The sequence below is a fragment of the Aquila chrysaetos genome, chromosome 1, assembly GCF_900496995.4.
Source record: "Aquila chrysaetos chrysaetos chromosome 1, bAquChr1.4, whole genome shotgun sequence".
Classification (NCBI taxonomy): domain Eukaryota; kingdom Metazoa; phylum Chordata; class Aves; order Accipitriformes; family Accipitridae; genus Aquila; species Aquila chrysaetos.
This window is the reverse complement of record NC_044004.1, coordinates 40,522,787-40,539,496: the sequence shown is the minus strand read 5'-3', so window position 1 is coordinate 40,539,496 and position 16,710 is coordinate 40,522,787. Positions and strand designations below refer to the sequence as shown.

The 16,710-nt window shown below is 35.3% G+C and overlaps 1 protein-coding gene across 1 annotated transcript in view; it reads right to left on the bottom strand.

Annotated features, from left to right (window-relative positions):
* GPM6A (glycoprotein M6A) overlaps window positions 1–16,710 on the bottom strand; it is a 128,296-nt gene that overhangs the window by 16,863 nt on the left and 94,723 nt on the right. Inside the window, exon 3 of the mRNA XM_030023424.1 lies at window positions 10,101–10,257. Within this exon, the coding sequence (XP_029879284.1) occupies window positions 10,101–10,257 (157 nt within the window). The remainder of the gene's footprint in view (window positions 1–10,100; window positions 10,258–16,710) is intronic.

Below are 16,710 nucleotides of genomic sequence, written 5' to 3'. Positions count from 1 at the left end.
TGCTTAAGGAGCCTATTCACTCCAGGAATTAAATTCAGAACTCAATCTCCTGAGATTCAAAGGGATCTTTCTCCTTTGAAGTACCACTCTGCTACGTGACAAGCCAAAGATTTATGAAATAGCAGTACAGCATCTTAAAGAGGTATCACAGTTCATTCTTTAGTATGCTATGTATTGCGTTGGTAGTGAAAATTACTTTCTCTGATCAGTTCAGTTTTCACTGTAAGAAGCCAAACACATAAATCCAAACCAAACTGGAAGTGATAGTGAAATTCATCTACCAAATCATGAAGATAAAAGTTCACTAATCAATACTCAGTTCACTGTAGGAAAGAATAGCTAAAGTAAATAGTTATTTGAACAAAACAAATGTTTAACCTTTGTAGCAGTTAATTTCTTGTACCAACACCATGGCTGGTAAAACTCTCTTGCCAGATTTTATAAGCTTTTCATCGCCAGTAATGGCTTTCCTGAATCACAAATCATCAAAGCAAGCAAACCATCAACGCTCCTGGAAAGATTTTTTTATAAAATCTGTTGCACAGATCAATGTCAGGAAGTAGAGATTTCAGAACATGTTCTGAAATGGTACGTATACAGCACAACAGCTTTCATAGTGGTCACAGCTGGTTGAAATCCTGTATCCACTGAAAACATTACCCAAATCCTATCTATTTTAATAAGATCAAGATTACAGGTACTGCTTTCTTTTTAAAATTTATGGGTACTTGTCCCATGAAAGCACATTCATTGAATCTCAAACACTGTTCTTGTTTTAGTTTTGTTATAAATATTTTATTATCCCTGAAGAAACATTGTATGATTGCTTCAGTGACCCTAGGGACAGAGGCAGTGAAATCATATCTGAAAGGTACGGTTACTACAGAGAGATGAATTGAAATGGAAACAAAGTAAACCCCTGCCATTTTATTGTATGAAGGCACTGCTGCTTACTACAAAAAAATAATATAGAAAAATAGCAACAAATTCAGAAGTGCCTGAATAAAACTTAACTCCAGAAACCTCCTGTTGCCATGTAATTTTATCTTTGTTCCAAACCATTTAGTACTTACATTTATACTTCCTCTCAATTTACTCATATACTTATTTTATATGAACTCCCTGACATGAGCTCTCAACTCAGAGAGTTATAAGAAGACATACACCTTGCTGTGTTTGTATCTCATTTAGATTTATTATTCTGTGACACACACACAAAACTTCATTATTTACTTTCAGCTTGACGATCAAAGAGGTTCCTTCCAAACTTCTTCACAGTCTCAAAAACTCTCTTTGACAGTTTTTGCCAGAGATCAAAACTGCATCTACAGAGATCACATACCTCCATCCTGCCAAAAGGCAGGATTCACTATTGCGTTCATAATTCACTATTATGATTCACTATGAAACCCTGTCAGGGCAGGACATCTCCTGAAGATGAGCCCAGGGTTAGCCTGGCTGTCTCTAACTGGAATACTGGGAGGCACCTGACCTCCGCAGTGCGTTGCATAGTCCTGATTCTGGGGACAGTTTCCCAATCACACGTCAGAACAAGGCCCTGTGTGTCATTTGATGGCAAGTCAGAAGCATGAACAGGAAGATCTTTTCAATTTCTTTCTCAATTGCCCTGTCTCTCTAATGTCACATTCACTTTCAATCATCTATAGATTTGATTTCAATACTAATAAAACTTATTTTAGCTTTAGCACTTTGTCCAGCTTTAAATTAATAAATGACCTTTGGCTTTCGGGCCTTCTGCCTCAGTCTTGTCCATTTTTCCTAGGAGAAATTCCTCTGAGTTAATGCTACCGTCTCCTTACCCTGCGCACATTCTGCATAAACACATTTACATATTCCTTTTAAATTATTCATTGCAGTTGCCAATTATTTAAATCTAATAAATCAGAAATTGAAAAAATTACACAGATGTCTTTAAAGTCATTGATATATCAATGCTTAATATGTTACAGACCATCCTTTGCCACCCTGGCCAACCTCTCTTTGTATCCATACACCCTCTTCTTACACACAGTATGAAATCTAAATATGTTTATGAAGGACTGTTAAGTAGCTCACAACCAAATGCCCTCCTCTAATGTTCTCTTTTCCGTGCTAAGGAGCATGTCCTACATTCATGCCTCATTCCTGAACAGAAGTAAAAGATGAAGCAAAAGTATTTCAACTTATCTCATTTTACATATAATGCTGCTGGAAGAAAGAGACTGATGTTCTGATATTACCACTAAATGCACTATAAATCACAGAAAATATACACTTACAAAGTCTTTTCCACTTGGTCTAAAATATCACTCTCATTGCTAACAATCACTTGTTGGACATGTATTATTGCCTCTGCGAAACATGTTCATCCTATCTCTCTCTCTCTGACATATTATATTGCCAGGCACAGCTCCAAGAGTCTTGTTGAAACATGGATACATTTCATGCTATGCTATTACTGTCATGTGGTTGATTCTTCTTGGCTTGCATTCAAGTCAACTGCTTCAAGAGGAAAAAAAAAAACACAATATTGGTCCAAATTTCTCTTCATAATGGGACAGGCTTCTCAGGTTTGCCTAATTGCAATTCATCCATATACTAAATACTAGCTAAAGTGATATTCCTTAGATTGTTAGAAACTATTACCAGAAAATGATTAAATCCCTGAAATTTTAAATTTTGAAGCATCCGTTTTATGGAACTGTTTTGTTTGGGTTTTTTTTAAACATTTTCTTCTACAGACATTTTAGATGGATGAAAAACTGTTTTTGAAAAAATAAAAACAGTTCTCACTGTTACTTTCTGCTTTTCATCCACACATACATTTTTCTAAAATTTCCTTTAAATGTATATTTCAAGGTTGAAATATTCTACGCATGATGTCAATTGCTTTGTAACTATTTAGATACCTACAAAAAGCTGGTTTACTTTCTGATTTACTCTGAATTGATTTACTGGTAGCAGTGGGTGAGGAGATTTCCACAGCTGCATCAGAAATACAAAAAGGAGATTCTCTAACAAATTGATTCATTTTTTGAAACGGCTTTGTAACCAAATCCAGTATCAGAACATAGTCCGTTTGAAGAAGATGGCTTTGCATTGATGCAAGACTAGGTTCTGCCCGAAGATTTTATGATTTATCTTTTTGGTACTTCCTTATAAACCAATTATACTATTTTTTTTTTTTATTTCTGAATCTTCTTTAGGATGTGTATGGTTTTGTAGCGCTGTGCTGCTTAAAGATGTTAGCATTAATTATTTCATATGTCCTTCAGGCAAGACTATCATTTTTGTAGTCCAACAGGCTTCTGAAGTCCTACAGAGAGCATTGGATCTTATCTGCCATTTAAGAGCAGCAGAACTTCCTATTTAATTTTACAGTCTTCCAAACAGGAATTACTTTTTCTCAAAATGTATATGCTTATATTTTCACATTCTCAAAGTTTTTCTCTTCCTTTTGTTTTTCTTTTTGGTGGTTTTCCAGCACTTTGAGGTACTCTCAGGGAATATAGCTAAGCTACTGGTTTTGTATTTAAACATGATTACAGATAAATAATCTGGTTTTAAAACTGCTTTTTTAAAAAATTGAGTAGCTATCTTCATTAAATACTACTGCTTCATGGGTTCTTCAGACTGTGTTCATGTCACGTAACTATTCAATTCAAAGACATAAAATATGAAAAACAATCAGTTCCATCATGACCCACTCCCTGCCAATGTAGACAGGTTCCAGTAGTAAATTTTCCAGGTATTTTGCCTCCAAATTGCTGATAACCTATTTATAAAATCCTGATCCATACTATAATGGTTTTCAGTGATGACAAGTTTTCTATACACAAAAAAAGATAACACCCATCTGGGAAAAGACTGCACTATACAGATTGTTTACATTTTTCGCATTGCCAAGAGTGTGATTTTTGTTCAGGAAGTTTGTATGGTCTATACTTGGGAACAAGACAGTGAAGCTTAAACTAGAAAGCAGAAATAATACTCTTATAACTTCTCTAAACAGATGTGTCAGTCAAAATGAGTGCTTGGCTATCAAAAACAAGAACATGTGTTCTTTCCTGATTTCTTCTTATTGGGGCTTGAAAAGCCTATGAGAGAATCAAGGGGTAGGGACTTTCCTTTCTCATTTGCTGTCTTGCCAAGGAGTGAAGGTCAATAACATGGCTTCTAATCAGCCAGGGGATTCTAAAAATGTGACCTTAAATGTTAAAGCTCTTCAGCTAAAAGAAGTATTAATACTCTGGTTTGCTAAATCTAACCAGCTTAACTTGAATGCTAATCATCATATGCAAATAAAAGGATACAAGCAGTGAAGGGATAAATTTACAAGTTTCCCTCCTTCATCCTGGGCAAGCAATACCAAAAAACATTTACAATGGTAACTATGAAGATATAAGACATCAATAGGAAGATGCAGTTGATAAGAAGAACAAAAAGCTGTATATGGTTTCTGTGGGTTTGGGGGATAGTAACTTTAAGTGGGAGAACTGAAAAACAAGCAGGCTAGAAAGCATTGGGAGTTGGTAAAGGAGACATCTTTGACCATAAAATTGTGAATTTATGATAATGCCACTGACATTCACAGGTTTAAACAACTATAAAAAGAGTAAGATGTCTAGATGCAGTGAAAAAGAATAAGGCAGCCAGGTGAGAACAAGGTTCAGGGAAAATGGTGATCATCTGATGAGCATTCAAGTTAGAACTGAGAAGGATTATCTGAACCTAAGGGAAAATACAGCTATCATCTTGAACAATTTATGATGGTTCATAATAGAAAGGTAAAGCCCATGGAGAAAGTGTAACAGCTACCACAGTCAAGCACACTTTGGAAACGTATGACAGCACATTTTCAGAAAATAGTTTCATTAAAAAAACTACTTATTGACCGAGCTTACATGCCAAGGAAAAAATCTGTCATCAATGTGAAAGACACACAGCACAATCTGAAGCAAAAATATTTTGTCCAGTTTATCACCAATAATAAAAATTCTGTCAGTGAGCAGCAAGACCAAGAAAAGCTGAGAAGCTACTGGCAAGGCATATTATAATGTTTGGCACACTCCTCTATTAAAGGAAGCAATGAACACTGCAGTCAACAAAAGGGCTGCTTATAAAACACATGGTAAGTTATGCAAGAAGAGGAATGATCAGTCAAAAGAATTACTTTTTTAAGTGTGACATCCCTGAGTGAGAAAATCTAGAAGTATAAAATAAAGAAAAACAAAACAACCTGGAAAGATTAAAGAAATAAGACAGACCAAAAGTACAGTCAGCATCTAGAAATATATAACAAAATAATTTCTGAGCTCACTGCAAAAGATTTCTAGAAGTATAACAAATAGACCAAAAAAAAAACCAACTTGCATTGCTTTTTCACTTCAAGAAACCGTGTGTATATTAACAATGTAGTTGGGAGAGTAACGGCATAAAGAGAAGAGATTCTCTTAACCACTCAGCTGAGTTCTGAAGTATTGCTAGGGCTTGTCCTTCCTATTTCAAGAACAAGCACAGAAGATTACAAGGAACCCAGTCCTCTCAAAAAATTCAAACACTGGTTTAGTATCCAGAGATAAGATGACTTCCAGAAACTTATTTTATTTACTAACTCCAGCAGTGTTTAGATCGCAAATGTTATTCACCTGAACTCCAATTAAAGGGGCCAGGCAGGATGCATCCTACTAAATTTAGACAGTTGACTGAAGTGCTTAATATAAAGGACCTAACTTAAAAGACTTGAGGGTTATTCTCTTTGCAGAAAATAGGACAGTCACTTGCAGAAAAATTCAGCTCATCTGAGGAAGTCTCTAACCCTTTCTCTCCTTTAGCTACTGAAGGAGCGTAGGCCCTTCTCTTGGCAATCTTAGTGACATTCCTAGTTAGGTGGGATACATCTGTGTCACAATATAATCCCTCTGAAATTAACTTCATCAGCTTCTGGGTCATTTGTGGCAATAATTCATGATTCTGTTTTTTAACTATGCAGTCTGAAAGGTCAGACCACCATATGAATGTCACCTTCCCCATTTCCCATGTCAGTGTCTGAAACTACTTATGGCTTTCACTACTTAACATGTATAGGGACAAGGGTTTTGCTAGAGGCTTTCCTTATTTAAGACTGGATTAATGAATTCTAGACCCATAAGTACATCTGCTGTGTTGGAGAGAAGGTCCTTTACTTCTCATAAATGAAGAAGCAGTGGCATGAAGCATTCTGCATTCCTCCAATACAGCAGTATTCAGTCAGAAGGAAGGCCTCTCTGTCTGTCAGCTCAGCATTTTGCCACCAGAATATCCAGATATGGTATCTGATTTTCAGAAATGAGAGCTTCATTTCTAGCATTCATAAATGATGCATCTGTTCTGGGTGGGAAAGCCAGCTGAGCCTGCAGTGAACTCCTGTTACACAAAGAATCAAATGTCAATATGATGCAGTTTCACTGCCTCTAGAATAACTGGTCTGGTAAGGGCAAGATGAAGTGACAAGTTCATCCTTTACAGATGGTTTTTCAAAACATTTGTGAGGCTTCCCTGATTTTTCTTGCAAAATAAAATCTGGAAATATTTTGGAAGGTTCAAGTTTTAGTTTAAGCACTCAAGAAGAATGGGTCAAATAGCACATAGGTATTCAGGTAGCCAAAATAATTTTCTAAGGCAGAAAAATCCCTTTTGCTCCCTAAAATAAAAGGTTCCTAAATATTAAAGATACAGAAGATATATTAGTCAGTGCACCCTGGAATATAAAACATGTTTCTCTAGAGCCTTAACATGTTTCTTGTAAAAGGTAAGATACAAAGAAATAGAAATACAACTGCCAGGATGAAATCTTTATCCAATGTTTTCTGATGAAATAAAAAGAACTGCTTTCCCATTTCATAGCACAAAATGAGGAAAAAAGCCTCATTTGTGTTTGTTTCTTCTTTTTTTTATTGACTCTGTAAGCAGACATTCTAAAACAAGGTATAAATGAGGCTTTCCATGATCAAGCTAGCTGAATATAAATAGGAAGGGTATTAAATCACAAATATATGGTGTCACAGTTGGCTTCAGGCCTGTCTCCCATTCTTCACTAATCATGCTGCAGCACAATTATATTTAACTGTTTATTTAATTCTCTAAAAGCATGTTCAGGCATTGAAAAATGAAGACAAAAACCACATCCATCCCTCCTTGAATGTGACTGGCATTGTTATATTGCTTTTGTTTTACTTTTCACAGTAAATTAATTCTGAAAATGCTGCCAATGAGACTCTTCACTGTCACTTTCACAGGCCCTCTCTCAGATCTGAGAGGGTACACTCCACAGCAGCACTGGCATGACTTGGATGCTAAGCCTCTGAATGCTCATGTAGGCTGATTAATCAACTATACAAGCAGTGGAAAGGTTAGGTTGAGCTATTTCTTTTTCCATTACTTCAGGCAAAAAAAATTCCTTTTGCCCATGTAAAGCTAGAAAGTGATCCAGTTACAGTGAAGGAGGGAGGTCAGGATGGGCACATGAAAAGTTCCTGTAGATGTTGGTTTTCAGAGCTCTTAGAAGCCTGCTTTTCAAAGAACATTTTGATAAAAAAGAAAAAAAGGATGTTACTTTTCAGATTTCCAGTGTGAAATATAGCTTGTCCATACAAAGTTAAAACAAGCTTTTCCTCCTTGAAATTTTTTGTTGATCTTTTCCTCCATTTTCCTAATAGGTTTAGTCAGACATAATAAATATGCTCGTGCAAAATATTAATGAGAAGTAATTCTTCAAAACAACAAATATCCTGTGTGTACATTTCTGTTAGTATTAAGGTATTGCTAAAAGAAACCAACTGTTTAGTCTTTGACAGCTTGGATTTTAATATTTACAAAACTGCTATCTCAAAATTTTATACGAGGAAGCTTTCTTGCAACGCATAGTATCTGCCAATCCTCTCCAATAGCATTATCTCATTTTGGCAACTGTACATAACAAAAATTATTACAGCAAATTTGCATAGCAATAGAACAAACTGGGCTTGACATACAAGGATACTGATTAGGTTTGATTTACCTCTCCAGTCATCTTTTTGTTGTACTTACTTAGAACTTATTCCTTCATATCATTGCATGATTTAAAGAACTGAATAAATTATAAACATATCACTGCTGGACTGAAGTATTTTCTAATTCCAAATGTTTTTTTTAAATGTAATCTATTATTCACCCTTAAGAATTTTAAATACGAGATAATCAAAGTAAACCTAGTCAAAAAGTGTATCAAGTTTTAATTGACAAAAATGCTGTATGTTCTGTCTTGGTCTCAAACCTCTAAAGCACAGAAGCAAAAGCCAGAATAATAACCCAAAATAGCTCCAGACATTTTTATAGCAATCTTACTGATATATCATCAGAATAAGACAAGCAATCAAACTGCAGACTTTTTTTGTTTCCAGGGAAAAGAAAAAAGTTCCACCAACTTCAAGAATAATAACAACAATGCATTTAACTCAAAATAATTGATGGTTTATTTTAACTGTAATCATAAACAATATACAGCCTTAACCTTAGCTGCACAATGTATATCAACGCAAGGTTTCTTAAAGTAAAACACAAACATTACAAATTACTGATGAGGAAAGTAAAATGCTGAAGGAATTAATTTAATGAATCGTTAATAATAACCATAGAACAGATGCTTAACTGTTCATTTCTTCTAGACGCGTACTACAGCATTACAGTTTATACTGCAAGGGCATCAAAACTGTGGGAGGATGCAGCATTGCTTTGCTGCAATACTGAGGACAGGCATTTATAGGAGCTGTAAATTAAAAACAATATTCTGAAAAATTTGCTATTCTGTACAGAATTTGAACTAGCTTAGTAGGTTCTCAGTGAATATAGATTAGAGATTTCTTTCCAGGAGATGAAAGCAGTGTTGGTTTAAGCAATGACTGCTCTCTCTTTAAAATGTTCGCAGTCTTTATTTATATATTTATTTAAAGGCTTTAAAACAATTCTTAGTTGAAGTGCCAAAATCATACAATGACATTTGACAGGAACAAAAGAAAAAAAGGATGAAAAAGCAACATTACTGTGGAGCATGTTACATCTATGAAGGGATGGCATACATGCTGCATTCTCCAATCTCCAATGTGTAGTTTATCTGTGTTCAGTTTAGCCTTAAATGTCAGAATACCCAAAATACTAGTTCTGATACTCTTCAGTGTTACTGGAAGATATTCTCTATTGCCTATATTTGTTCTTAGTCTGTATTCCAGTTTAATAAACATTGACATTTGTAGTAGGGTACAATGGGAAACCCTCCTCTGGCTATTACATTATATATCATTTATTGTAAATATAGTATAATATTAAGTGTATCTTAACACCCAGATCTACTTGGCTGTATTTCATCATTCATTTTCCATCAGAAAATATGATTTGTTGATACTGATGGTGTTTGCAGAAATATCCAACTCCAACAGCTACCAAGTGTCCAGGCCTCTTACCTTAGATGCAGAAGAGTCAAATACCAAAAATGTTAATTACTTACCTGATATTGAACAGAGATCTTAAAATAATCCCAGTTCAAGCAGTCAGCAATTTTAGTATGACAAATCTCCACTTAAGGCCCAGTAGAAATCAGAATTTTTTGAATCTAGGTTTTCCAGGGTCATAAGTGAGTGGTCTCTCCACAGCAGAGATAACATAGGAGTAAATAATGGACTGTTTGCCAATTAGAAACAAAACAAAACCTGATGACAGGTCTCAGCTTGTCCCAAAGAGGAACAGGCAAGATGTCTAAAATAACAGTGAAAATATTAGTAAGAAAAATATTTCTTGCCCACTAGAGCTGAAGGCATTACACACTTTTAGTCCTGTCCCAAACAGCTTATGTTGCTGAGGGAATAAGCTTTCCCATTCAGCTGGTGGAATTAATTGCTCCTAGTGATTAACCAATACAGAGAACATTTCTAACACTCTATTCTCCTTTGCTATGATTTCTAACCACTAAACTGAAGAATCAGAAAATATTAAAGAAACAGAAAACAAAAAATAAACATCACAAGGCACTACAAATATACAAAACATGTTGAAATTGTCATAATACAAAAGCTTTCTTAACTACTTACCCAGGCACTGACACATCTGCCGCAAGTGGTGATTTTGAAATCCCCATAGAGATCCTTGATGGCACCGGTTGTAAAGAATCCCTCCACCATCAGCAAAATGCCATATACAAAGAATGCAGCTGCTACACCATATATCACATACTTGAAGATGTCAATCCTGTATAGGAACAGCAACAATTATTTATCTGCATAAATATTTAAAGCTGACTCTGAAATTTCAGGGTGAGATAATCAGACCCACTAAGCCTCAAAGTTTCTACACTGAAGTCAGCTTAAGTGCTGATGTGCTATAATGACAGCTGAAGCTGAGGACAGGAGTGAACTTTCAAATAAAATAACATTGATATAAGAAACACTGGGCCATTTAATTTAATAAAATGCAAAAATAGATCTATGTATGTAAGAGCACAACTTGTCAGAATAATTTAGAAGTCAGTTAATTTTCATTTTATTTTCCTCTAAATAAAGTGGCAAAGAAAAAAAGAAAAGAAAAAGGAAACAAGAATCTGACATATCTCCTGAGTAGCACATTGTATCCAGCATTTAGGTTATAGAAAAGATATTTTGTCACAATCTTCAATAAACCTCTCTACGTGTACAAGTAGTTCTCAAGCTGCAATGCCAATCTGTGCTATCTTCTTTTCATTATTATTTTTCCACTTATTCTCCAAAGTGTCTGAAACAGAATAATAAAGTCTTCAAGAGACATCCCTAACTTCAAACCAGAAACATGTTATTATGAAAGTAATAAGGTCAGATCATCTGGTGTTCTTCTATAACGAGGCTTTAAAAACATCATTTCACAGACCCAAAGCTCAGGAAATGGAAGGATGGCTTACAGCATAATATGCAGAGCCCTAGAAGGCTCAATTTATTACAGAGGAGATTACCTGGGTTGTCGTGTGGTTGTCCTGCCCAGCACTGACTAGAAGCTCCACAGTGGCTCAAGGAGACTCTGCCTCCTAAACGTTCTCTCATGACCAGGGTTTGTGAAAAGATGTTCGACAGCACCTCTCTGCTCTAAGTGTTTTGTCTAAACTTGGAAATACTCCTAGTGACCATTGCTTTGGATCAGCAGGTTTTAATGTTTCCTACTTGGACTTCTCTAAAAAACTAGCCACAGTAAGCTTCCAGTTTATCAATATGACACAGCAGGAGTTGTGCAACTCTTTAGAAAATGGTAATATGCAGATTTAAGACATTAATAAGTTCCAGTCATATTGTCCAGGTCAAGATAGCAACAGCTCATGAGAAAGTAGGACAAAAAAGAAGCCAGAGACCCATTAGGATCTGCAAGATGAATTTTGACATGCACCAAACAGCTACCCAAACTGGATGTTTCTCAAGACATAAAGATTAATACTTTTATTGTTATGAAAAGAAATATTTAATGATAACATTTCTTTAGGATCACACTTTTCATCATGACCCAAAAGATAACTCTTAATACACGCTTTACATGTACAATAACAAAGCTCAAAACCCATTAAAATTTCTTTGAGTTTGGATTGTTTTCAAGAGATTCAAAGTCAGATTCAAGTTTACAGTTGATATTTCAGATGTATGACTGTGTCTACAACTTCACTGAATGTATCTTAAGCTTACATTAGTGTCGTAAAAATGCAGTTAAACTTATGACCTGATTGGGGGCGGGAGAAGTATTATAAATGAATGCTTTTGGCACTTATCGTAGCATTTTTTCAGAAGGTGATAACTGAAGGGTTCTGGGAATAAGACACGATACGTTTTTCCCTAGCATTCCAATAACAAAGCCCTCTCAGCTTTTTTCTACATCACTTTTTCTTTCATACTCAAGTGAAAACTAGGGTAAGTCGACATCTGTATGGAATAGATACATGAATTATTCAAAATGGTGAAATATATTTAATGCTACAGACAGTATTAGATGATGCAAAGCTGAAATTTATTTTGATACATATAATTGCTGATTACATTGTAAAAATTCCATTTCCCTAATTTTATAGTAATTCAGCCAGTGGAACACTGTTTTAACAGGAAAATTATGTTTTGAACCTATCTTGTCATTATTGATGAAAATAAACTTACAAGAAACAGGCAGCAACTTTGTGATTATTCCATAAAATCTCTTCCAACTCCTACATTATACACCTTATAAACTTGTGACCTCCACCAGTGGCTGAAGTGTGGGAGTTCCGCCAGCAGCAGCTCCTCTCACAGACCTCTGTGGGCTCAGTGCTGTAGAAATTACAAGCTGTCATTGCCCTAAAGAGATTAAGACTTTTGGGAAGTCCAGAGACTATTTCAGCCCTTGCAACAGCCCTTTAAACCATCCGTGCTGAGCCTCTCACTGAGCTGCTTGTATCAAAAAGTGTACTAAAAGATCTCTGCTTTTTCCTCAGCCTTATGTGTAACTAAAGGAATAACTTTCACTTAAGCCTTCCTTTCACAAGGAAAGAATATATATAGCTATATGCTAGCCAAATATAGAAATCAATTTCTTCCTCATACACTCTCTACAGAGAGAAGTACTAAAATCTCTAAAGATCAGACTACATGAGATGGAATAGCCAGGCTTACTCCAAGGAGAAAGGATCTTGTATAATGCAAAGAGTAAAAATATAAACAAAAATTGTGAAACAATCATTCAACTACCTCTTTAAAAGTTAGATAGAATTCTATTGCAACACAACTACATCTAGTGTGTGCTGTATTTAAAGAGAACGTATTACAACAGTAACATTTTATATATATGTATATATATACTTTTGAAGATAGTGTTGGTATTAAATTATTCTGCAGCATCTAATAAATTTCACATAAACTTTGATTTTCCAATGAAATTATAATAGATAATAAAATATAGGCCTTGTAAAATGGAGATTGCCTTTCTTTAAAATAAAATTTGATTCTTTGTGGATGAACTCAGGGAGATTAATTGCCATCTGTGTTTCGGCAAAGTCTCAAACGCTGCAGGCAGAGCATGACAATAACCAGGGAGGTAGAAGGGAATGGCAGAAGGGGTGATGAACATGAGCCAATGGGCGAGATGGGCAAGGACAAAGAAAAAGGACAAGCAGGGCTTACACTTGTGTAGGCTGGAATGGAAGGAAAGAGGTGGGTAAGGAGCAAAGGAAGAAGAGACAATATGATAAAGACAAATTTTGTACTCCTGACAGGATTGGAAAGATATACATTAGGTGAAGACTAAAGCTACACTAAATAAGAAGAACAAAAAGAAACCTTGAATACCCATTCACTAAATGCACAAGTCCTGTCAATATTATATAATGATAAAGTCATGAGACATTTCTATTAAAAGGCAGTCAATGAAGATTGCTAAGATAAACCTGATTTTAACAAATTCGTGTTCATCATGCAATCTTCACATATTAACCTAAGTTGCTGGGTAGAATAAGCTGAATTATTATCTAAACATAAATTAATTGTGAAAAACACCTTGAAATTAGTAAAAGCCCTTTTTTTTAATAGAATAATCTAAAACATGCTTTGCATACAGTCTTAATCTTGTAGACGGTCCACAGGTTCCAGATCTGCTTTTTCTCACAACACTATGTTCAGAAATGTTAAAAGCACAAACATCACTGTTTTCAATTTGTGATTTAAATCAAGCTGATATTCCAATTTTTAGTTCTTTTTCTGCTGCTGGGACATTAATTATCCCATATTAAGTGGAATTCCTAACTCATTAATCTGAATCTGGATTCTATCCAACACTATGAATATTAAAATACCTCTAGAGAAAACACTTTCTTCCTCTGACAGAAGTTATTGATGGAAGCCACCAATGCTAACATCTCAGTGAACAGGTTGTAGCTGAGTACAGAATAGACTATCCCAGCAGAGACAAGTCAGAGGTGAGTGAAAACATTCTCAGTGAGTCAGATCAACGTTGCAGATTTCCTACTGTGTATTTTCATGGTGCTTTGGCAAATTCAAGGATTAAAAAATAAAATAGATCAGCAAGCAATGAGATTAATTGTTGAATGATCATATCCATGTGTAGCAGGCTTTTGCGAAAAGTGTATTATAACAAATTACTTATTTTTTGGTTGTTGAGACTCCTTCAAACAACGGAGCTCACAATCATTACATCCTGTTTCAAAAGTATTTCAATATTCATAATTAGCTTCTGTTAACTGTGTCTAGAAGTAATAATGTTTTGGACTTGTGGAACAAGTTGCTTCACTGGAGTAAATCACCATTGCTCCACCATAATAAATGGATTTACTAACCCAACAAATAAGCCAAGAAGAACTGTTAAGATCGACCCTTTATATTTTACTGTGTCCTAAAAGGAATTGCAAATTGTAGGAACCCTGAAGCATTTACACTATTCAGTCTAATCATGGTACACTTTCCACCCTCAATGTTGAAGGCTGGTACTCAGCTAATGCACACCAATATATATTTTTCTATCAAAATTACTTAATATCGCTTTGGAACAATCTACATACTAGCTAGGGATGTTTTTCTTTAATCTGGTTAATATAGGAATGCATTGCAGACATTTATTTGCAGTTAACAGCAACAAAAAAAACACATTAGTTTGCCCTGTGACACATGGATCTTGTGCTGTCCAGAAAACCTTTTTCGTCAAATAAAGTGTACACTTCAGCCTGAATAAGCAATTAACACCTAACATTAAGGAGGTTTGGGTTGGCCTAGCCCACCAGAATAGTTTTCCAGTATTTATAATTCTGCCTCACATTTATCTTCCTGAATTTATAACTTCTCCAATAGATAACGACATTCAGATACTACAGGTGCTGAATAGCACATAATTGCCAGCAAATTGGACCTATACTCTCTGAATGCAAGTAGATTCAGGCAATTATACCTATTTCCAAGCTAAAACAAACCCAATAAAGAAAATAAAATACTATCTAAAAAGCTATCAAAGTACTAAAAAGTTACTTAGATTATCATAGTGCAATTCCTAATTAAAAAATGCCTTTTTTATAGCTGGCATAGACAATTTAGAAAGATGAGAAATGCATGTAATCACTACCATTGGGGTAGGTCAGTTTTGACAGTTTGGGGTTTTGTTTTGTTTTGTTTTTTTCAATCACAAGGAACTTTGACTAGTTGATGTTCACATCTAGAATGCACAATAATCTGTTACTCTGTAAAACAGCAATGCTGGCCCTCATGCTGATTCTCTTGCCCCCTGAGGGACTGATCCTAAGAGGCTGTTAAGAGACTGAGATAGCAGCCTGCCCCCTCAAGCTATCTCAAGCTTGCAGAAACACTTTTGCAAATGTGTTTTTTGAAGAGAGACAAGATAGAATAGGATGTTTGCAAGCAAGAAGGCTTGTTTAGGGTATGCAGAAGCCATGCCCCATGGAACTTTTTTAAAAGAGGTGCTCAGGCTCTCTTGCAAACCATCTGGGAACAATTTCTTGGTGTAAATTCATGACATTATTCACTGAAACAGTTTGAGCAAAGAAGATAGTTGGTACCATGAAGCATAGAGGAATTATTAGCAAAGGGAGGAGAGGCGCAAAGGCAAACTTCAGAAGGAAAACATACAGACAGCAGGGAGAAAGAAGGATTTCTTAATAATCATGTACTCCTGCAAGGTAAGACCAAAAAACTCCAGGTAACAATATAAATGAGGTAAAAGAAACTGAAATATCCTCACTGTGGAGGACATAAAAAAGAAACTAGTAAGAAAATGTCAGGATAGGTCCATGAGGGTTTTTTCCGAGATTAGGTTAATACAGAGTCTAAACTTATGAACTTCGGGTGGAAAGAAAACAAAATTGGAGTAGAGAATGCTCAATTAAAGTTTGTCAGGAAATGATAAAAGGAGAAAGGATTAACAGTAGACAAAGGATAAAAGCAACAAAGACTTTAAAGTATTTTTTATTAAAGTAGAAATAACACATAATAAAAATAAAGCAGAAACTTCTGTTTCTGTATTTCTGGAAGAAATTTTGTATGTAATCATACATATCATTTCCTCAAAACTAAAGCCAGACTGTTAGGATTATATAAAGAAGAGATCATCATACTATAATATGCAAGTTACACTCACATTCTGCAAGGGCCAGATTTTGTTATTCTACTCTGAACAGAAGCTGATGTGACATAAGAACCCATTGATTTTAACAGATTAATTTGTGGTGTACAACTCTCTACAGGTATGCAGAACACAACCCTAAATCTTCACCCTCTAAAAGTTTGATGGTTGCTTCCTTCCTAGGAATAGGACAGTTGAGATGAGATTTCGTGGAGCACCTCTAAAGGCAGTAGAGAATTCACAAGCTAATGGAAGAGGAGCAATAGCAGCACAAACCACATCTCTGCCCTATCAATCTTATAACTTTCTTGGAACAGGAAAGGATCCAGCATAAGAATTTAAATAATCATGAAATGTTTGAGTCCAAACCACAAAATTCTGACTATGACATATGGATGAGGCTGCTTCTGAAAGTTGTTTCTGATAATCTAGGCTTCTTCTGTCTGCTCACCTGTAGCAAAACTACTTTCTTAGAAACACTTTTAAAGATGCCAATTACAGAAGAAATCTGGATCCCTCTTTGCCTGAAGAAGGCCAAAAAAAGATTGCAATTAGAGCAAAGTAACATGCAGGCTTCTGGCAGAA